This window comes from Oncorhynchus keta, chromosome 19 (genome assembly GCF_023373465.1).
Source record: "Oncorhynchus keta strain PuntledgeMale-10-30-2019 chromosome 19, Oket_V2, whole genome shotgun sequence".
NCBI classification, from domain to species: Eukaryota; Metazoa; Chordata; class Actinopteri; order Salmoniformes; family Salmonidae; genus Oncorhynchus; species Oncorhynchus keta.
This window is the reverse complement of record NC_068439.1, coordinates 13,803,282-13,826,133: the sequence shown is the minus strand read 5'-3', so window position 1 is coordinate 13,826,133 and position 22,852 is coordinate 13,803,282. Positions and strand designations below refer to the sequence as shown.

The window sequence follows — 22,852 nt, the reverse complement described above, 5'->3', positions numbered from 1 at the left end:
TGATTCCATCAAAGAGTTGAATTCATTCTAACAATGAAGTCTCCATGTCAATTAACTCTCTATAACAATGCCACATAAAGTTATTTGAGCTATATAAAGTTAAGCGATTGCAGAGGGGGAGAGTGCAGTAACCAGACCCTCTGTGCCAACTTTACCCTATAGGATTCAGGTCACCAAGTGGTATCTGATGAATGTGGACTTGGTGGAGTGGGCAGAGACAGACAGACAGCCGCTGGTGTCAGTCAGTATAAGATGGGATGCCTGCTGGTGTCAGTCAGTATAAGATGGGATGCCTGCACTGCTGTTGCAGGGGAGAAACAATGACACTGCATTACTGTACTGCCATTAGACTCTACTGCCATTAGACTCTACTGCCATTAGACTCTACTGCCATTAGACTCTACTGCCATTAGACTCTACTGCCATTAGACTCTACTGCCATTAGACTCTACTGCCATTAGACTCTACTGCCATTAGACTCTACTGCCATTAGACTGTACTATTCATTCTCCTGACCTAGACCAGACAGAGGAAGGCTAACATAGTATTGGCAGTTCACATGATTTTCTTTTAAATCTGTGGTAATGTCACTTTAAGGAAGTTCTTTAAGTGTTTTTAAAGTGACAAAGTTTAAAGAGTTCTCAGTGGGAAAGCCTCTCTAGAGATTGTGATAACATATCACCATATTTCTGGGCCTGAGGATGTAGCTCTGTGTCACCCTCCTCCCCCCACCCATCGCCCCAGGAAATTAAGGGCAGGTTGACTTGGCAGGCTTTTCTAAATGGAGACTGTAGTGAAAACACTGTGTTGGGCTGATTGGCTGAATAAGGAAACAACACATTCTGTGGGCTCCACTGCTCACCCTGAGAGAGGGACACACACCCACTGTGCAACAGCAGCTGAGGCAGGCGCACGCACGCACGCACGCACGCGCACACGCACACGCACACGCGCACGCGCACACGCACACGCACACACACACACACACACTAACACACACACAACATCACAGGGCACATTCACACCACCCTGCTCCCCTATTTACACTTTAATCTCATCTGCAGGTTTACAGGGCTCAGGCATCACAAATTTGAAAGACTGCCTGAGATGACCCAGAATGAAGAGGACACAGGGATGGGATATGTCTTTAACCAACCAACAGCCTCCAAAATATATCTAATGTATTAGGACCTGCATGTTTAAGAAAGACTCCTGGTGTTTATCATCACCCTGAGGGGGCCATTCTGTCTCATTACACCAGGGACTGGGATAGGTCTTAGTCCAAGATGTAGTACTCCCTGAGGGACATCCCAAACACACAGACACACAGGGACACACACACAGACACATAACAATTTCACCATAATGTATAATAATATCTATAAAATGCTCAATAAATTATTAGACAACTGCATCTCATTCATGTATTTTGACATTTTCTCATGAATAATTTCTTATTAAAGACTTTAAAAGTATAATTTCATTTAAAGTGTACTATATGCAAATAGTATGTCTGTCTGTGTGTGTTTATTAATGAATAAGCCAAATGTGAGGAGGGGCTGTGCCAGGCCAGGCTGTCTGTATACTGTTACTGCTGGCATAGGCCTGCACCGTTAGGTGACACACCATGGGTCACATCACAGGCTGTCTGAGGTAGTGTGTTGACAAGGCTGTGACAGACTGATAATGAGCATGGCTGTTGAAAACATTAAATGTGGTAAGGCCAGGCAAAAAAAGGATCTTTTGGTATTGTTTTCATTAGGCCACTGTCTGACATAGTCTCACAGTGTTTTGTCTGTCAGGAGTCAACATTTTCAAGACAGTGGGACTGAGACGCCACGACATCAAACTGACCAGTGATCAGTCCAGCCACTTCATCCTGATGGTGAGAAACTGCTGAAATACTAACAAATACGAAAGAGAATAAAACAATTTTGGATTATATCAACAGTGGACTAATGACAAAAGTAACAAAACATATTATTTTGACACACATTTTCCACACACAACACACACTATAGAGTTTAAGGAAAATGAACACATGGACACAACACAACACTTAAATGTGTACACACACACACACACACATCTGAACATCACAGGGCTTTCATACCACCTGCTGATCTCATCTGCAGACAGGGCAATCAGCTGTGGACTGCCTGATTTAATGATGGACACAGGGATGGTTGTGCGATTCACAGCCTTAATCTCTGATAGGCTGTGGTTTAGATCCTTAATGGCACCCTGAGGGGGCCATTCTGTTTCCAACTGAGGTAGGTCTTAGTCCAAGAGCATTTAATGATGACACAGGCTGTGATGTAGATTTAATGACAGGTAGGCACAGTGGACACACACACACACACTTAACAATAACCATTTATCCTGTGGATAGTCCTCTTTAATGTATTCATTCATGTATTTTCTGTGTGTGATTTAATGATGAGGTAGGCTGTAGATGTAGATTTAATGATGAGGTAGGCTGTAGATGTAGATTTAAAGATGAGGTAGGCTGTTATGTGAGATTTAATGATGACCGTTAGGCTGACAGATGGGCTCACATCACATGATGTTAGGAGTGTGTTGATGTAGACTGATAATGAGCATGCTGTTAGGCATTAAATGAAAATTTAAAAATGAACGATATTTTGGATTGTTTTAAGTCCACTGTTGACATAGTCTCACAGTGTTTTGCATGTCAGCAGTCAACTTTTCAAGATATTGGGACTGTTAAGAAGCAGTGTCACCAGCCACTTCATCCTGATGGTGAGAAACTGCTGAAATATAAAACAATTTGGGATTATATCAACAGTGGACTAATGACAAAAGTAACAAAATATATTATTTTGAGTGGATTTTCCCTTTAACCGTCTATAGAGTTTAAGGAAAATGAACACATGGAGCAACACAACACTTAAATGTGTATTTAATTTGAACTCCTTTTCTGCCTGTGATCTAATGAGATCAATCAGCTGTGGATGTAGATTTAATGATGAGGTAGGCTGTAGATGTAGATTTAATGATGAGGTAGGCTGTGGATGTAGATTTAATGATGAGGTAGGCTGTGGATGTAGATTTAATGATGAGGTAGGCTGTGGATGTAGATTTAATGATGAGGTAGGCTGTGGATGTAGATTTAAATGATGAGGTAGGCTGTGGATGTAGATTTAATGATGAGGTAGGCTGTGGATGTAGATTTAATGATGAGGTAGGCTGTAGATGTAGATTTAATGATGAGGTAGGCTGTAGATGTAGATTTAATGATGAGGTAGGCTGTGGATGTAGATTTAATGATGAGGTAGGCTGTGGATGTAGATTTAATGATGAGGTAGGCTGTGGATGTAGATTTAATGATGAGGTAGGCTGTGGATGTAGATTTAATGATGAGGTAGGCTGTGGATGTAGATTTAATGATGAGGTAGGCTGTAGATGTAGATTTAATGATGAGGTAGGCTGTGGATGTAGATTTAAATGATGAGGTAGGCTGTGGATGTAGATTTAATGATGAGGTAGGCTGTAGATGTAGATTTAATGATGAGGTAGGCTGTAGATGTAGATTTAATGATGAGGTAGGCTGTAGATGTAGATTTAATGATGAGGTAGGCTGTAGATGTAGATTTAATGATGAGGTAGGCTGCAGATGTAGATTTAATGATGAGGTAGGCTGTAGATGTAGATTTAATGATGAGGTAGGCTGTGGATGTAGATTTAATGATGAGGTAGGCTGTAGATGTAGATTTAATGATGAGGTAGGCTGCAGATGTAGATTTAATGATGAGGTAGGCTGTGGATGTAGATTTAATGATGAGGTAGGCTGTAGATGTAGATTTAATGATGAGGTAGGCTGCAGATGTAGATTTAATGATGAGGTAGGCTGTAGATGTAGATTTAATGATGAGGTAGGCTGTAGATGTAGATTTAATGATGAGGTAGGCTGCAGATGTAGATTTAATGATGAGGTAGGCTGTAGATGTAGATTTAATGATGAGGTAGGCTGTAGATGTAGATTTAATGATGAGGTAGGCTGTAGATTTAATGATGAGGTAGCCTGTAGATGTAGATTTAATGATGAGGTAGGCTGTAGATGTAGATTTAATGATGAGGTAGGCTGTAGATGTAGATTTAATGATGAGGTAGGCTGTAGATGTAGATTTAATGATGAGGTAGGCTGTAGATGTAGATTTAATGATGAGGTAGGCTGTAGATGTAGATTTAATGATGAGGTAGGCTGTAGATGTAGATTTAATGATGAGGTAGGCTGTAGATGTAGATTTAATGATGAGGTAGGCTGCAGATGTAGATTTAATGATGAGGTAGGCTGTAGATGTAGATTTAATGATGAGGTAGGCTGTAGATGTAGATTTAATGATGAGGTAGGCTGCAGATGTAGATTTAATGATGAGGTAGGCTGTAGATGTAGATTTAATGATGAGGTAGGCTGTAGATGTAGATTTAATGATGAGGTAGGCTGTAGATTTAATGATGAGGTAGGCTGTAGATGTAGATTTAATGATGAGGTAGGCTGTAGATGTAGATTTAATGATGAGGTAGGCTGTAGATGTAGATTTAATGATGAGGTAGGCTGTAGATGTAGATTTAATGATGAGGTAGGCTGTAGATGTAGATTTAATGATGAGGTAGGCGGTAGATGTAATTCCCTGACATCATCAGTGTTTCATAGGGCAGTCAGTCCATCTGGTGATTCTCCTAGCGGAGTTCTTTACTCACATTGATCTCAGTAGATAGCTATCTGCTGACGGCTGGGCTGGGCTGGGCTGGGCTTGTGTGCGTGTGTGTGTCAGCAATCCGCCACCCAGAGCTAGGCATCAGCTGGCCGTCTACTCCTAGCATGCATTGTCCAATTAATAATACAACGCTGTCAACTTCTAAAAAATACAACAAAGTCGTCTTACAACGTTGGACAAAACTGTATATGAGAAGTATTTGTGTTGTTCTTATTCAGAAACCCCCCCAGTATTCCCATAACTCCAAATTTAGTTTATTCATCACTAGCAATGACCATGTGTAATTCTTGTGTAGAAAGCACTTCTTATTAAATTCATACAATTCTCATACAGTTTACCGTTCACAGAGGGCCAAATGATTAATGAATGGAGGAGATCATTGCTAGGTGTAACAATGTTAGGTGTGAGGGACAACAAAAAAGCAGAAAATGGTAGCGCTCAACACTAATGAATCACGCAGGCAGCACACCTCTGTTGAAAGGCCTCAGAAACATTACATCATCTGAAGTAAATGAAAGAAGAGATACCTTCTGATTTTTCAAAAGTTGGAAGTACACAGAGTTCAGAAACCTGTTGCTGAGTGTGTAGATAGAGGAGTGTGCGTAAAAAGATTTAACGTCACACTATAATTGGCTCTTCAGAAACCTTAAAGCCAACGTCTGTTTCCATGGTTACCTTTGGCACAGGAGCTGTTTTTGGTTTGTGTGTTGTGCTGTGGTTGACTGGTGTTCGTCTGGAGGTTGGACACACAGCAGGGATACTGGAGAGGAACCATAGAGAATCAGACGGTACATGATAGGGATGCCACCCAATCTGGCAACGACAGGGACACGGTATGGGAAAATTCCACCCAATCTGGCAACAATAGGGACATGGCAAGGGAGAATTCTACCCAATCTGGCAACAATAGGGGCACGGCAGGGGATAATTCTACCCAATCTGGCAACGGCAGGGGAAACTTCCACCCAATCTGGCAACAATAGGGACACGGCAAGGGAGAATTCTACCCAACCTGGCAACAATAGGGACACGGCAAGGGAGAATTCTACCCAATCTGGCAACAATAGGGACACGGCAAGGGATAATTCTACCCAATCTGGCAACAATAGGGACACGGCAAGGGAGAATTCTACCCAATCTGGCAACAATAGGGACACGGCAAGGGAGAATTCTACCCAATCTGGCAACAATAGGGACACGGCAAGGGAGAATTCTACCCAATCTGGCAACAATAGGGACACGGCAAGGGAGAATTCTACGCAATCTGGCAACAATAGGGACACGGCAAGGGAGAATTCTCCCCCCTCTGGCAACCGCAAAAGGGAGTACAGCCAGGGGGACTCAAAGGCGCAGGCCGATTAACATTAAAGGACGTGTGTGTGTGTGTGTGTGTGTGTGTGTGTGTGTGTGTGTGTGTGTGTGTGTGTGTGTGTGTGTGTGTGTGTGTGTGTGTGTGTGTGTGTGTGCTCAAGGCCTTTGCTCTCAGCAAATACATTTGAGACCTCAGAGGTCAAAAGGTCAAACCAGAGTAGTTGACATTAAGGGCGGTGTCCACAACACTGACAATCTATCCACAACACTGACAATCTATCCACAACACTGACAATCTATCTACAACACTGACAATCTATCCACAACACTGACAATCTATCTACAACACTGACAATCTATCCACAACACTGACAATCTATCCACAACACTGACAATCTATCCACAACACTGACAATCTATCCACAACACTGACAATCTATCCACAACACTGACAATCTACAACACTGACAATCTATCCACAACACTGACAGTCTATCCACAACACTGACAATCTATCCACAACACTGACAATCTATCCACAACACTGACAATCTATCTACAACACTGACAATCTATCTACAACACTGACAATCTATCTACAACACTGACAATCTATCTACAACACTGAATGATGGTTGGAGAGTATGGTTCAGCTTTGATGGAAGGGTCCATAGCAACACTCATTAGCTGCTGTTGCTAGTGCGTGGGGAGGCTGGCTGAGCTGTCACGGAGTGTGCTGGCATGTGGGGGTGGCACAGAGGGCACAAAGAGAGGAGGAGGAAAAGTGGACGGGAGAGGGCACAGTTTTAACCCTCTCTGAAGCACTTCATGCTCTCGTAAGGCTCTCAGATGGAAGGGTTTTCACTCAGTATGCTGGCTCACAGATTGGGCTACAGCAGAATCTATCCAAGGCAGTGCAGGAACACAGTCTGCTCTGCTAGGATGAAATACCTTGCTCATGTGAAACTCCAACCGCCTCATGTACCTCTCGATGGTTTTGATTTGCTGCAGACAGAAATAGAACAAGCTAGAGTTAAAATGTGTTGGTGACAAGAGAAGATATTGTCAGTAAATCAAGCATCTACGCCTCTAAACCATGACAGCAGTTAAAACAGAGGGTAACATGATCAAAGAGGTTAGACTTTCAGCTGAGAGGAGACTATGGTACGGTAATCTAATCCCTCCTCTTGACTTTACCTGGCAGGGAACTTCATTAAATGTAAACACACACTTCAAAGATCCATCCCATCCCCACTCTGACAGAAAGGTTAGGCAGGCCCTACCCTCCACTCACTCACCTTGTCAAGGTCATACAGGACTCCCTGGGGGAAAACACACACACACACACACACACACACACACACACACACACACACACACACACACACACACACACACACACACACACACACACACACACACACACACACACACACACACGCGTTAGTTACTGCACAGTATATGGAGGCACAGCTCACGTCTACACAATTAAACGCGGTTGCCTGACATCAAAAGGAATATGATTTCTATTAAAACAGCCTCCTCTCATGGAGAGACTGTCTTCAGTTAGAAGAGCTGAAATGTGTTTTTTCTGTGACTAGCGTAGTAGCTACCAGCTTCAAAACCCAGGTGAGAGGCATCTTATGTAAAATGTCACGATGATGTAACACGATGATGTTACCCATTTCGGATCCCAACACTAGCAGTGTTAATCAACCCAGTCCTCTGGGACTACCGTTACCCATATCGGATCCCAACACTAGCACATCTGATTCATATAATCAAGGGCTTGATTAACAGTAGACTAGCCAAGGGCTTGATGAATAGTAAACTAGCAGAGGGCTTGATGAATAGTAAACTAGTAGAGGGCTTGATGAATAGCAGACTAGTCAAGGGTTTGATGAAAAGTAGATGAATTCAAGGGCTTGATGAATAGTAGACTAGCAGAGGGCTTGATGAATAGCAGACTAGTCAAGGGCTTGTTGAATAGTAGACTAGTTCAAGGGCTTGATGAATAGTAGACTAGCAGAGGGCTTGATGAATAGTAGACTAGCAGAGGGCTTGATGAATAGTAGACTAGCAGAGGGCTTGTTGAATAGTAGACTAGTTCAAGGGCTTGATGAATAGTAGACTAGCAGAGGGCTTGATGAATAGCAGACTAGTCAAGGGCTTGATGAATAGCAGACTAGTTCAAGGGCTTGATGAATAGCAGACTAGTTCAAGGGCTTGATGAATAGCAGACTAGTTCAAGGGTTTGATGAATAGTAGACTAGCAGAGGGCTTGATGAATAGCAGACTAGTTCAAGGGCATGATGAATAGTAGACTAGTTCAAGGGCTTGATGAATAGTAGACTAGGTCAAGTGCTTGATGAATAGTAGACTCGCCAAGGGCTTGATGAATAGTAGACTTGATGAATAGCAGACTAGTCAGGGCTTGATGAATAGAATTCAGACTAGTTCAAGGGCTTGAATAGTAGACTAGCAGAGGCTGATGATTGATGAAAAGTAGATGAATCAAGTTGAAATAGGGCTTGATGAAGAAGTTGTTGAATAGTAGACTAGTTCAAGGGTTTGATGAATAATAGCAGACTAGTCAATGGCTTGATGAATAGTAGACTAGTTCAAGGGCTTGATGAATAGTGCTAGCAGAGGGCTTGATGAATAGTAGACTAGCAGAGGGTAGAATAGTAGACAGGGTTGATGAATAGTAGACTAGCAGAGAAGGCTTGTTGAATAGTAGACTAAAGGGCTTGATGAATAGTAGACTAGGAGGGCTTGATGAATAGCAGACTAGTCAAGGGCTTGATGAATAGCAGACTAGTTCAAGGGCTTGATGAATAGCAGACTAGTTCAAGGGGCTTGATGAATAGTAGACTAGCAGAGGGCTTGATGAATAGCTAGTTCAAGGGCTTGATAAATAGTAGACTAGTTCAAGGGCTTGATGAATAGTAATACACTAGCAGGGGGTTGATGAATAGCAGACTAGTTCAAGGGCTTGATGAATAGTAGACTACCACTATGCAGTGGGCTTGATGAATAGTAGACTAGTTCAAGGACAGCTTGATGAATAGTAGACTACAGTGGGCTTGATGAATAGGACTAGTTCAAGGGCTTGATGAATAGTAGACTAGACAGTGGGCTTGATGAATAGCAGACTAGTTCAAGGGCTTGATGAATAGTAGACTAGTTCAAGGGCTTGATGAATGAGAACCACTATGAATAGCAGACTAGTTCAAGTTGATGAATAGGACTAGTTCAAGGGCTTGATGAATAGTAGACTAGTTCACAGGGCTTGATGAATAGCAGACTAGTTCAAGTGATAATAGGACTAGTTCAAGGGCTTGATGAATAGCAGACTAGTTCAAGGGCTTGATGAATAGTAGACTAGGACAGGGTTGATGAATAGCAGACTAGTTCAAGGGCTTGATGAATAGTAGACTAGTTCAAGGGCTTGATGAATAGTAGACTAGTTCAAGACTTGATGAATAGGACTAGTTCAAGGTTGAGAATAGCAGACTAGTTCTATGGCTTGATGAATAGCAGACTAGTTCAAGGGCTTGATGAATAGCAGACTAGTTCAAGGGCTTGATGAATAGCAGACTAGTTCAAGGGCTTGATGAATAGTAGACTAGCAGTGGGCTTGATGAATAGCAGACTAGTTCAAGGGCTTGATGAATACAGACTAGTTCAAGGGCTTGATGAATAGGACTAGCAGGGTTGATGAATAGCACTAGTTCAAGGGCATGATGAATAGTAGACTAGTTCAGGGTTGATGAATACTAGACTAGGTCATAGTGTGATGAATAGGACAGGGTTGATGAACCACTATGCCAATAGCTTGATGAATAGTAGACAAGGGCTTGATGAGAACCACTATGAATAGTTGACTCGTCAAGGGCTAGTTGAAGAGTAGACTAGTTCAATGGTTTGATGAATAGTAGACTAGTTCAATGGCTTGATGAATAGTAGACTGGCTTAATCAGATGTGCTAGCGGTTGGATAGATCCAACATGTGAAACAACAGGTAGGTCCCTGAGGACAGGGTTGAGAACCACTATGCTACATAGAAGTGTATAGGACAGGGTTGAGAACCACTATGCTACATAGAAGTGTATAGGACAGGGTTGAGAACCACTATGCTACATAGAAGTGTATAGGACTGGGTTGAGAACCACTATAATACATAGAAGTGTATAGGACAGGGTTGAGAACCACTATACTACATAGAAGTGTATAGGACTGGGTTGAGAACCACTATGCTACATAGAAGTGTATAGGACAGGGTTGAGAACCACTATGCTACATAGAAGTGTATAGGACAGGGTTGAGAACCACTATGCTACATAGACTTGTATAGGACAGGGTTGAGAACCACTATGCTACATAGAAGTGTATAGGACAGGGTTGAGAACCACTATGCTACATAGACTTGTATAGGACAGGGTTGAGAACCACTATGCTACATAGAAGTGTATAGGACAGGGTTGAGAACCACTATGCTACATAGAAGTGTATAGGACAGGGTTGAGAACCACTATGCTACATAGACTTGTATAGGACAGGGTTGAGAACCACTATGCTACATAGAAGTGTATAGGACAGGGTTGAGAACCACTATGCTACATAGAAGTGTATAGGACAGGGTTGAGAACCACTATGCTACATAGAAGTGTATAGGACTGGGTTGAGAACCACTATAATACATAGAAGTGTATAGGACAGGGTTGAGAACCACTATACTACATAGAAGTGTATAGGACTGGGTTGAGAACCACTATGCTACATAGAAGTGTATAGGACAGGGTTGAGAACCACTATGCTACATAGAAGTGTATAGGACAGGGTTGAGAACCACTATGCTACATAGACTTGTATAGGACAGGGTTGAGAACCACTATGCTACATAGAAGTGTATAGGACAGGGTTGAGAACCACTATGCTACATAGACTTGTATAGGACAGGGTTGAGAACCACTATGCTACATAGAAGTGTATAGGACTGGGTTGAGAACCACTATGCTACATAGACTTGTATAGGACAGGGTTGAGAACCACTATGCTACATAGAAGTGTATAGGACAGGGTTGAGAACCACTATGCTACATAGACTTGTATAGGACAGGGTTGAGAACCACTATGCTACATAGAAGTGTATAGGACAGGTTTGAGAACCACTATGCTACATAGAAGTGTATAGGACAGGGTTGAGAACCACTATGCTACATAGACTTGTATAGGACAGGGTTGAGAACCACTATGCTACATAGAAGTGTATAGGACTGGGTTGAGAACCACTATGCTACATAGACTTGTATAGGACAGGGTTGAGAACCACTATGCTACATAGAAGTGTATAGGACTGGGTTGAGAACCACTATGCTACATAGAAGTGTATAGGACAGGGTTGAGAACCACTATGCTACATAGAAGTGTATAGGACAGGGTTGAGAACCACTATACTACATAGAAGTGTATAGGACTGGGTTGAGAACCACTATACTACATAGAAGTGTATAGGACTGGGTTGAGAACCACTATACTACATAGAATTGTATAGGACAGGGTTGAGAACCACTATACTACATAGAAGTGTATAGGACTGGGTTGAGAACCACTATGCTACATAGAAGTGTATAGGACAGGGTTGAGAACCACTATGCTACATAGAAGTGTATAGGACAGGGTTGAGAACCACTATGCTACATAGAAGTGTATAGGACAGGGTTGAGAACCACTATGCTACATAGAAGTGTATAGGACTGGGTTGAGAACCACTATAATACATAGAAGTGTATAGGACAGGGTTGAGAACCACTATACTACATAGAAGTGTATAGGACTGGGTTGAGAACCACTATAATACATAGAAGTGTATAGGACTGGGTTGAGAACCACTATAATACATAGAAGTGTATAGGACAGGGTTGAGAACCACTATACTACATAGAATTGTATAGGACAGGGTTGAGAACCACTATACTACATAGAAGTGTATAGGACTGGGTTGAGAACCACTATGCTACATAGAAGTGTATAGGACTGGGTTGAGAACCACTATGCTACATAGAAGTGTATAGGACAGGGTTGAGAACCACTATAATACATAGAAGTGTATAGGACAGGGTTGAGAACCACTATACTACATAGAAGTGTATAGGACAGGGTTGAGAACCACTATAATACATAGAAGTGTATAGGACAGGGTTGAGAACCACTATACTACATAGAAGTGTATAGGACAGGGTTGAGAACCACTATAATACATAGAAGTGTATAGGACAGGATTGAGAACCACTATAATACATAGAATTGTATAGGACAGGGTTGAGAACCACTATACTACATAGAAGTGTATAGGACTGGGTTGAGAACCACTATAATACATAGAAGTGTATAGGACTGGGTTGAGAACCACTATAATACATAGAAGTGTATAGGACTGGGTTGAGAACCACTATGCTACATAGAAGTGTATAGGACTGGGTTGAGAACCACTATACTACATAGACGTGTATAGGACTGGGTTGAGAACCACTATAATACATAGAAGTGTATAGGACTGGGTTGAGAACCACTATGCTACATAGAAGTGTATAGGACTGGGTTGAGAACCACTATACTACATAGAAGTGTATAGGACTGGGTTGAGAACCACTATAATACATAGAATTGTATAGGACTGGGTTGAGAACCACTATACTACATAGAAGTGTATAGGACTAGGTTGAGAACCTCTATACTACATAGAAGTGTATAGGACAGGGTTGAGAACCACTATACTACATAGAAGTGTATAGGACTGGGTTGAGAACAACTATACTACATAGAAGTGTATAGGACAGGGTTGAGAACCACTATACTACATAGAAGTGTATAGGACAGGGTTGAGAACCACTATGCTACATAGAAGTGTATAGGACTGGGTTGAGAACCACTATGCTACATAGAAGTGTATAGGACAGGGTTGAGAACCACTATGCTACATAGAAGTGTATAGGACTGGGTTGAGAACCACTATGCTACATAGAAGTGTATAGGACAGGGTTGAGAACCACTATGCTACATAGAAGTGTATAGGACTGGGTTGAGAACCACTATAATACATAGAAGTGTATAGGACAGGGTTGAGAACCACTATGCTACATAGAAGTGTATAGGACAGTGTTGAGAACCACTATGCTACATAGAAGTGTATAGGACTGGGTTGAGAACCACTATGCTACATAGAAGTGTATAGGACTGGGTTGAGAACCACTATGCTACATAGAAGTGTATAGGACTGGGTTGAGAACCACTATGCTACATAGAAGTGTATAGGACTGGGTTGAGAACCACTATAATACATAGAATTGTATAGGACTGGGTTCCCCAACTGGCGGCTCGCGGGTCATTTTATTTTGTCCCCAAGTTTTGTGAGTCCCCCTCAAAACAAAAGTTGTTTTATTTGTTTTTAGTTTTTCATTGTTGGACATAAAAGACCCCCAGCAAATCAGCTCCAAATTATTTACATTTTGTAAATCTGTCCCAAGGTATTCCCACGCATAACAGATGCAAATAAAACATGCACAACGCATATAACATAATATGTGATATAAACAAGGTTTCAAATTATTATGTTTTAGTCAAATATTATATCTGTCTGGGCTTTGTACGGTCAATTTGCAGTCTACAAATTACTTGTAATTACGCTCCTGCCCCCTGACCGTCTTCAAGAAAAAAGCAGCCTGTGGCTGAATCTAGATGATGATCCCTGGTGTAGGGTCTATGATGTATTTAGGATTGACATATACTACAGTTAGCGTTAGTGTTGTTGATGACATCCTGTCTCACATCCTGTCTCACCAGTCTGGAGTTCCTCTTCATGTCCTTCATCAGAGAGGTGAGTTTGTCCAGCCCTGTCTGGTGCACCTCCAGATACTCACTGAGGGAGAGAAAGGGGAGAGAGGGATGGAGGGGGGTAGTAGAGAGGAGGGAGAGAGTGGGAGGAGAGGTGATATGGGAGGGAGAGAGAGGGGGAAGGAGAGAGAGGTGACAAGAGGGAAAGAAAATTGAGAAAGGGAGAGGGGGAATGAGAAGGGGAGAGGGGAAGAGAGGGAGAGACAAAAGAAAAGGGAGGAAGGAGGGTGGGTGGGGGAGGAAGGGAGAGGAGGAAGGGAGAGGAGAAGAGGAGGGAGGGGCAAGGGAGGGAGAAAGGGAGAGGAGGAGGAAGAGGAGGGGCCATAACTTACTATACAGCTGTCAATACAGACATGTCACCAACGTTATCATATGGGCCATCTGTGTGTGTGTGTGTGTGTTGTGTGTGTGTCCAAGGGATGGAAACTATGTGAGAGGCGAGGCAGCATGTTTGAGTGATGAGAGGGGGATGGAAAGAGAATGTGTGTATTAGCAACAGCTTCTCTCTCCAAGCCATTAGACTGCTGAACAGTTCATCAAAAGGCTACCCGGAAACTGCTTTACGCTGCTGCTAATCTTTGTTTATCTATGCAGTCCCTTTACCCCGACCTACATAAACATATTATCTCAAGTACCTTAACTCACCTATATCACCTGTATATAGCCTCGTTATTGTTATTTTATTGGGTTACTTTTTTTATTTGAGTTTATTTAGTAAATATTTTCATAAAACTGCATTTTTGTTGAAGGGTTTGTAAGTAAGCATTTCACAGTAAGGTGACAAATAAAATGATTTGATTTGAAAAGAGGGAGAGGAGAAATAGGGGTGTGTGTGTGTGTGTGTGTGTGTGTGTGTGTGTGTGTGTGTGTGTTAGGGCTGGGAATTGCCAGGAAAATCACGATACGATGTCACTACTATACTTAGGTGACAATTTTTTATAACCTTGTTTTAACTAGGCAAGCCAGTGAAGAACAAATTCTTATTTGCAATGACGGCCTACCCCGGACAAACCCTCCCCTAACTCAGACGACGCTGTGCCAATCGTGCGCTGCCCAATGGGACTCACAATCACGGCCGATCGAATCCGGGTCTGTAGTGAAGCCTCTAGCACTGCAATGCAGTGCCTTAGACCGCTGTGCCACTCAGTCCCCCAGATACAATATGCATTGCAATTCTCACTATTCTCCCAAATCTATATGTATTGTGACTCGATACTGGGATTTTATTGCGTTTCGATGTTCCAAACATATTGCTCACCATACTATATGTCTAATGCCGAGGGACCAGAGAGCCATGGAAATTAAAGTGCCTAAAACAAATTGGCTCCCTATTTAAAGAGATGGAGAACAAGCTATGAAGGAAGGAAACAAGTTTTGGTGCAGGTACAGCCAACTAATGCAAAATAATATTGTGATACTGTTAAAATTCTATGATATATCCTTCAAAAATAATATCCCAATATGTAAATGTTTTTCATTTTTTTCTGTGTGTGTGTGTGCTTACTCCAAGCCTTGTTTAAGGGCCCCATACACCTCCTCCACCCTCTCGGGCTGGGGCTCCCTGGAGCCGCTGCTGGCCTTGTGCCCTGACAGATGGGGCTTCTTGGGCTTGGACGTGGGCTTCTTCTGCACTGCGGAGTTCCCCATGAACGAGTTACACCTGGACACAGAAACAAACTAAATTGGACAGTTTTCTTTGGGTCCTCAACAAAAGAAATAGTCACAAAGGAGTTTGTTTTTTTAAGTCAATACAGCCATGTTGACTACTCACTCCATATGAGTCATGCAGTTGTCTTTTCACAACAGGATACAGAAAAAGCACACACACATCGCCTAGAGACAGCCCAATCGCCTAGCGACAGCCCTCACGGCAACCTGGCCCCAGTATAGTAGGCGGAGGAATAGGAACCTTTTTATTTGTATTTTTTATTTCACCTTTATTTAACCAGGTAGGTCAGTGAGAATAAGTTCTCATTTTCAACTGAGACCTGGCCAAGATAAATCTATGTACAGTGTACAAATGTAGAAGAGTAGGGAGGTAAAGCAATAAATAGGCCACAGAGGTGAAATCATTTCAATTTATCATTAAACACTGGAGTGATAGATGTGCAGATGATGATGTGCAAGAAGATATACTGGGGTGCAAAAGAGCAAGAGGATAAGTAACAATATGGGGATGAGGTAGTTGGGTGGGCTATTTACAGATGGGCTGTGTACAGGTACAGTGATAGGTAAGCTGCTCTGACAGCTGATGCTTAAAGTTAGAGAGGGAGATATAAGACTCAAGCTTCGGTGATTTTTGCAATTCATTCCAGTCATTGGCAGCAGAGAACTGGAAGGAAAGGCGGCCAAAGGAAGTGTTGGCTTTGGGGATGACCCGTGAAATATACCTGCTGGAGCGGGTTCTACGGGTGGGTGTTGCTATGGTGACCATTGAGCTGAGATAAGGCGGGGCTTCAGCTAGCAGAGACTTATAGATTAATTGTACTGGGGTCAGGGGTTAGTCTTCTTCAGAAGTCTACTAACTGCTCTAGTGGCGATGTGTGACATTCACATACTCTATACTATTATCTACCCTACAGTGATGGAACTGGTTTGAATGAATGAGGTCCTCATTCTGACTCATTCTGACTCTTAAATCTCTAAGATTATGAACAAATCATGAGACAGGTTCATATTTATACACACTGGGTTTCCAATGCAAGTGCACCATGGTGGTGGCTGCATCATGTTATTGGAATGCTTGTCATTGGCTAGGGAGTTTTTTTTAGTATAAAAATAATCGGAATAGGGCCTCTCGAGTGGCACAGCAGTCTAAGGCGCTGGATCGCAGTGCTAGAGGCATCACTACAGACCAGGGTTCGATCCCAGGGTGTGTTACAGCCAGCCGTGAACGGGAGACCCATGAAGAGGCACACAATTGGCTCAGCGTCATCCGGGTTAGGAGGGTTTGGCCGGCCGGGATTTCCTTGGCCCATTGCGCTCTAGCGACTCCTTGTGGCGGGTAGGGCGCATGCACACTGACACGGTCGCCAGCTGTATGGTGTTTCCTCCAACATATAGGTGTGGCTGACTTCCAGGTTAAGTGAGCAGTGTGTCAAGAAGTAGTGCGGCTTGGCGGGATCGTGTTTCGGAGGATGCACGGCTCTCGACCATCACCTCTCCCGAGTCCATACAGAAGTTGCAGCGATGGGACAAGACTGACACTGCTAATTTGATATCATGAAATTGGGGAGAAAAAGAGGTAAGTACAAAAAATGTAACTGAATACAGCTATAATCACAGGCAAAATCCTAGAGGAAAACCTGGTTCAGTCTGCTTTACAACAGACACTGGGGAACAAATTCACCTTTCAGCAGGACAATAACCTGAAAAAGAAAGCAAAAACTACACTGGAGCTGCTTACCAAGGCGACATTGAATGTTCCTGAGTGGCGTTGTTACAGTTTTGACTTAAATTGGCTTGAAAATCTGTGGCAAGATCTGAAAATGGCTGTCTAGCAATGGTCAACAACCACCTTGACAGAGCTTGAAGAATTTAAAAAAATAATAATGGCCAAATAAAAAGTTTAAAAATCAGTAAATTCATTAGGCCCTAATCTATGGATTTCACATGACTGGGCAGGGGTGCAGCCATGGGAGGGCCTGGGAGGGCATAGCCACACCCACTTGCGAGCCATGCCCAAGGCCAGCCAATCAGTTTTCCCCACAAAGGGGCTTTATTACAGACAGAAATACTCATCAGTTTCATCAGCTGTCCGGGTGCCTGGTCTCATGATGATCCCGCAGGCTCCCGAGTGAAGCAGGGTCTAAGGCACTGCATCTCAGTGCTTGAGACGTCACTGCAGACCCTGGTTCAGCGGTCTAAGGCACTGCATCTCAGTGCTTGAGGTGTCACTGCAGACCCTGGTTCAGCGGTCTAAGGCACTGCATCTCAGTGCTTGAGGCGTCACTACAGACCCTGGTTCAGCGGTCTACGGCACTGCATCTCAATGCTTGAGGGGTCACTACAGACACCCTGATTCGAATCCAGGCTGTATCACATCCGGCCGTGATTGGGAGTCCCATAGGGTGGTGCACAAGTGGCCCAGCGTCGTCTTGGTTTGGCCGGGGTAGGCTGCCATTGTAAATAAGAATGTGTTCTTAACTGACTTGCCTAGTTAAATAAAGGTTAAATAAATATCAAATAAAAGGTGAAGAAGCAGGATGTCCTGGGCGTGGTCTGCGGTTGTGAGGCCAGTTGGATGTACTGCCAAATTCTCTCAAACACATTGGAAGCAGCTTACGGTAGAGAAGTGAACATTAAAATCTCTGTCAACAGCTCTGGTCGGCATTCCTGCAGTCAAATCAAATCAAAGTTTATTGGTCACATGCGCCGAATGCAACAAGTGCGCCGAATGCAACCTTACAGTGAAATGTTTACTTACAGGCTCTAACCAATAGTGCAAAAAAAAGGTATTAGGTGAACAATATGTAAGCAAAGAAATAAAACAACCGTAAAAAGACAGGCTATATACAGTAGCGAGGCTATATACAGTAGCGAGGCTATAAAAGTAGCGAGGCTACATACAGATACAGATTAGTCAGGCTGATTGAGGTAGTATGTACATGTAGATATGGTTAAAGTGACGATGCAAATATGAACAGCCGTTGAGAAATGCTTGTTGAAGTTTTCGATAATCATGGATTTATCAGTGGTGACCGTGTTACCTAGCCTCAGTGCAGTGGGCAGCTGGGAGGAGGTGCTCTTGTTCTCCATGGACTTCACAGTGTCCCAGAACTTTTTGGAGTTGGAGTTACAGGATGCAAACTTCTGCCTGAAGAAGCTGGCCTTAGCTTTCCTGACTGACTGCGTGTATTGGTTCCTGACTTCCCTGAACAGTTGCATATCGCGGGGACTGTTCGATGCTATTGCAGTCTGCCACAGGATGTTTTTGTGCTGGTCGAGGGCAGTCAGGTCTGGAGTGGACCAAGGGCTAATTCTGCATTTTTTGAACGGAGCATGCTTATCTAAAATGATGAGGAAGTTACTTTTAAAGAATGACCAGGCATCCTCAACTGACGGGATGAGGTCAATGTCCTTCCAGGATACCCGGGCCAGGTCGATTAGAAAGGCCTGCTCACAGAAGTGTTTTAGGTAGCGTTTGACAGTGATGAGGGGTGGTCATTTGACTGCGGCTCCGTAGCGGATACAGGCAATGAGGCAGTGATCGCTGAGATCCTGGTTGAAGACAGCGGAGGTGTATTTGGAGGGCCAGTTGGTCAGGATGACGTCTATGAGGGTGCCCTTGTTTACAGATTTAGGGTTGTACCTGGTGGGTTCCTTGATGATTTGTGTGAGATTGAGGGCATCTAGCTTAGATTGTAGGACTGCCGGGGTGTTAAGCATATCCCAGTTTACGTCACCTAACAGAACAAACTCTGAAGCTAGATGGGGGGCAATCAATTCACAAATGGTGTCCAGGGCACAGCTGGGTGCTGATGGGGGTCGGTAGCAGGCGGCAACAGTGAGAGACTTATTTCTGGAGAGAGTAATTTTCAAGATTAGTAGTTCGAACTGTTTGTGTATGGACCTGGAAAGTATGACATTACTTTGTAGGCTATCTCTGCAGTAGACTGCAACTCCTCCCCCTTTGGCAGTTCTATCTTGACGGAAGATGTTATAGTTGGGTATGGAAATCTCTGAATTTTTGGTGGCCTTCCTGAGCCAGGATTCAGACACGGCAAGGACATCAGGGTTAGCAGAGTGTGCTAAAGCAGTGAGTAAAACAAACTTAGGGAGGAGGCTTCTGATGTTGACATGCATGAAACCAAGGCTTTTTCGATCACAGAAGTCAACAAATGAGGGTGCCTGGGGACATGTAGGGCCTGGGTTTACCTCCACATCACCCGCGGAACAGAGGAGGAGTAGTATGAGGGTGCGGCTTAAGGCTATCAAAACTGGTCGCCTAGAGCGTTGGGGACAGGGAATGAAAGGAGCAGATTTCTGGGCATGGTAGAATATATTCAGGGCATAATGCGCAGACGGGTATGGTGGGGTGCGGGTACAGCGGAGGTAAGCCCAGGCACTGGGTGATGATGAGAGAGGTTGTATCTCTGGACATGCTGGTTGTAATGGGTGAGGTCACCGCATGTGTGGGAGGTAGGACAAAGGAGGTATCAGGGGTATGAAGAGTGGAACTAGGGGCTCCATTGTAAACTAAAACAATGATAACTAACCTGAACAACAGTATACAAGGCATATTGACATTTGAGAGAGACATACAGTTATCACAGGTTTTGAATTGGGAGAGCTAGCTAAAACAGTAGCTAAAACAGTAGGTGAGACAACAACAGCTAATCAGCTAGCACAACAACAGCAGCAGGTAAAATGGCGTAGGCTAGGCAGGGGGGTCGGATTAACTACACAGAGCCTGAGTGCGGCTGGGGCCGACAGGTAAAACATAAACAAGCAGAATGGAGTACCGTGATTAATGGACAGTCTAGCATGCATCAGCTATGTAGCTATAAGTGATCGATGTCCAGGGGGGCAGCGGTGGATGGGGCAGGGAAGCTGGACTGGCGAGTGTTATCCAGGTTAAAAAACAGTTAGCAGTGGCTAACAATGACTAAATAGCTTGTAGCTAGTTAGCTGGTTAGCTTCTGGAGGTTCTTGAGTGTGTTCTAAAAATTTAAAATAATGGCGATTCCGTATCACATTGGGTGAGGCAGGTTACCGGAAGGTATAAACAAATTTAAAATCGAAAAGAGAACGTAAATATGGGTCCAGTGAGTGTTTGGGACGCGGCGATTCAGACGGTTAGCAGGCCTGTGCTAACAAGCTAACAGTTAGTAGGCCAGGGCAAAACAAGGTAACAGTTAGCGGACCGGGGCTAAACAAGCTAGCAGTTAGCAGGCCGAATTAGCAAGCAAGGACGTCGCGATGGGGTGAGTCTGTTTATTCCTCTTCATGCGGTGACATCGATAGACCGGTCGAGGGTCCGGATATTGTAGCCCAGGAGTATGCTTCGGTGGTAGCACAGGAGCTCTGGCCGGGCTAGCTTCAAGCTAAGTGGGTGGAAACGCTAGCCAGGAGTAATCATCCAGGGTTGCGGTTAGCTAGATAGCTAGTTGTGAAGAATCCAGCTGAAAATGTTCCGTTTGCGGTGGGAATCCGGGGATAAAAAAAAATAATAGGTCCGTTATGCTCTGGTTAGAGTCGCGTTGTTCGAACTGGCGAGAGCTTTCCGAGCTAAAGGTTAGCTGATGACCGGTTAGCTGAAGACCGCTAGCAATGGTTTGCTGACTGATAGCTGGTAGCTAGCTGGTAGTTAGCTGGCTAGCTTCAGTTGAGGGGTTCCGGATCCAAAGTAGATATAAGTACTTTAGAAGAAAATAGCTACATTGGGTGAGGCGGGTTGCAGGAGAGTATTTAGAAGTTGAGGTTTAACAAAATGTTTTAAAAGATATGCGAAGAAGAATATGTTAAAAAATATAAAAAACGATATATACAAGGGACACGACACGACAAGACGTTCGACTGCTACGCCATCTTGGATCAGAAGATTGAGGTCAGAGGCAGAGCAATTGCCGTAACAGGCAGTGATGCAACCAGTCAGGATGCTCTCGATGTTGCAGCTGTAGAACCTTTTGAGGAACTCAGGACCCATACCAAATCGTTTTAGTTTCCTGAGAGGGAATAGGTTTTGTCGTACCCTGTTCACAACTGTCTTGGTGTGTTTGGACCATTCTAGTTTGTTGTTGATGTGGACACCAAGGAACTTGAAGCTCTCAACCTGCTCCACTACAGCCCCGTTGATGAGAATGGGGGCATGCTCGGTCCTCCTTTTCCCTTCGTCCACAATCATCTCCTTAGTCTTGGTTACGTTGAGGGATAGGTTGTTAGACAGGACTGAGCACACACCCCTGGGGAGCTCCAGTGTTGAGGATCAGCGTGGGAGATGTGTTGCTGCCTACCCTCACTACCTGGGGGGCGGACCGTCAGGAAGTCCAGGATCCAGTTGCAGAGGGAGGTGTTTAGACCCAGAACCCTTAGCTTAGTGATGAGCTTTGAGGCTACTATGGTGTTGAACGCTGAGCTGTAGTCAATGAATAGCATTCTCACATAAGTGTTCCTTTTTTCCAGGTGGGAAAGGGCAGTGTGGAGTGCAATAGATATTGCATCATCTGTGGATCTGTTTGGGGGGTATGCAAATTGGAGTGGGTCTAGGGTTTCTGGGATAATGGTGTTGATGTGAGCCATTACCAGCCTTTCAAAGCACTTCATGGCTACGGACGTGAGTGCTACGGGTCTGTAGTCATTTAGGCAGGTTGCCTTCGTTTTCTTGGGCACAGGGACTATAGTGATCTGCTTGAAACATGTTGGTATTACAGACTCAATCAGGGACATGTTGAAAATGTCAGTGAAGGCCTCCTGGGTGGCACAGTGGTTAAGGGTGCTATACTGCAGCCCCAGCTGTGCCACCAGAGACTCTGGGTTCGCGTACAGGCTCTGTCGTAACCGGCCGCGACCGGGAGGTCCGTGGGGCGACGCACAATTGGCATAGCGTCGTCCGGGTTAGGGAGGGTTTGGCTGGTAAGGATATCCTTGTCTCATCGCGCACCAGCGACTCCTGTGGCGGGCCGGGCGCAGTGAGTGCTAACCAAGGTTGCCAGGTGTACGGTGTTTCCTCCGACACATTGGTGCGGCTGGCTTCCGGGTTGGATGCGCGCTGTGTTAAGAAGCAGTGCGGCTTGGATGGGTTGTGTATCAGAGGACACATGTCTTTCAACCTTCGTCTCTCCCGAGTCCGTACGGGAGTTGTAGTGATGAGACAAGATAGTAGCTACTAGCAATTGGATACCACGAAATTGGGGAGAGAGAGGGAAGTATCTTTACACTTTTAATGTCCCATGCACAAGTAC

The 22,852-nt window shown here is 44.0% G+C and overlaps 1 protein-coding gene across 7 annotated transcripts in view; it reads right to left on the bottom strand.

Moving 5' to 3' along the window:
- Positions 1–22,852, bottom strand: part of LOC118397633 (rho family-interacting cell polarization regulator 2-like) — a 162,433-nt gene that overhangs the window by 34,744 nt on the left and 104,837 nt on the right. For 4 of the 7 annotated variants that reach the window (XM_052469676.1, XM_052469680.1, XM_052469678.1 and 1 more), the window contains exons 3-6: positions 15,454–15,609; positions 13,884–13,974; positions 7,352–7,375; positions 7,005–7,058 (exon numbers count right to left, since the gene is read on the bottom strand). In XM_052469676.1, coding sequence (XP_052325636.1) covers positions 7,005–7,058; positions 7,352–7,375; positions 13,884–13,974; positions 15,454–15,609 — 325 coding nt within the window. Of the gene's footprint in view, positions 1–4,725; positions 6,960–7,004; positions 7,059–7,351; positions 7,376–13,883; positions 13,975–15,453; positions 15,610–22,852 lie in introns of those variants that run through there. The other 3 variants (XM_052469677.1, XM_052469681.1, XM_052469682.1) reach the window with 2 other exon arrangements.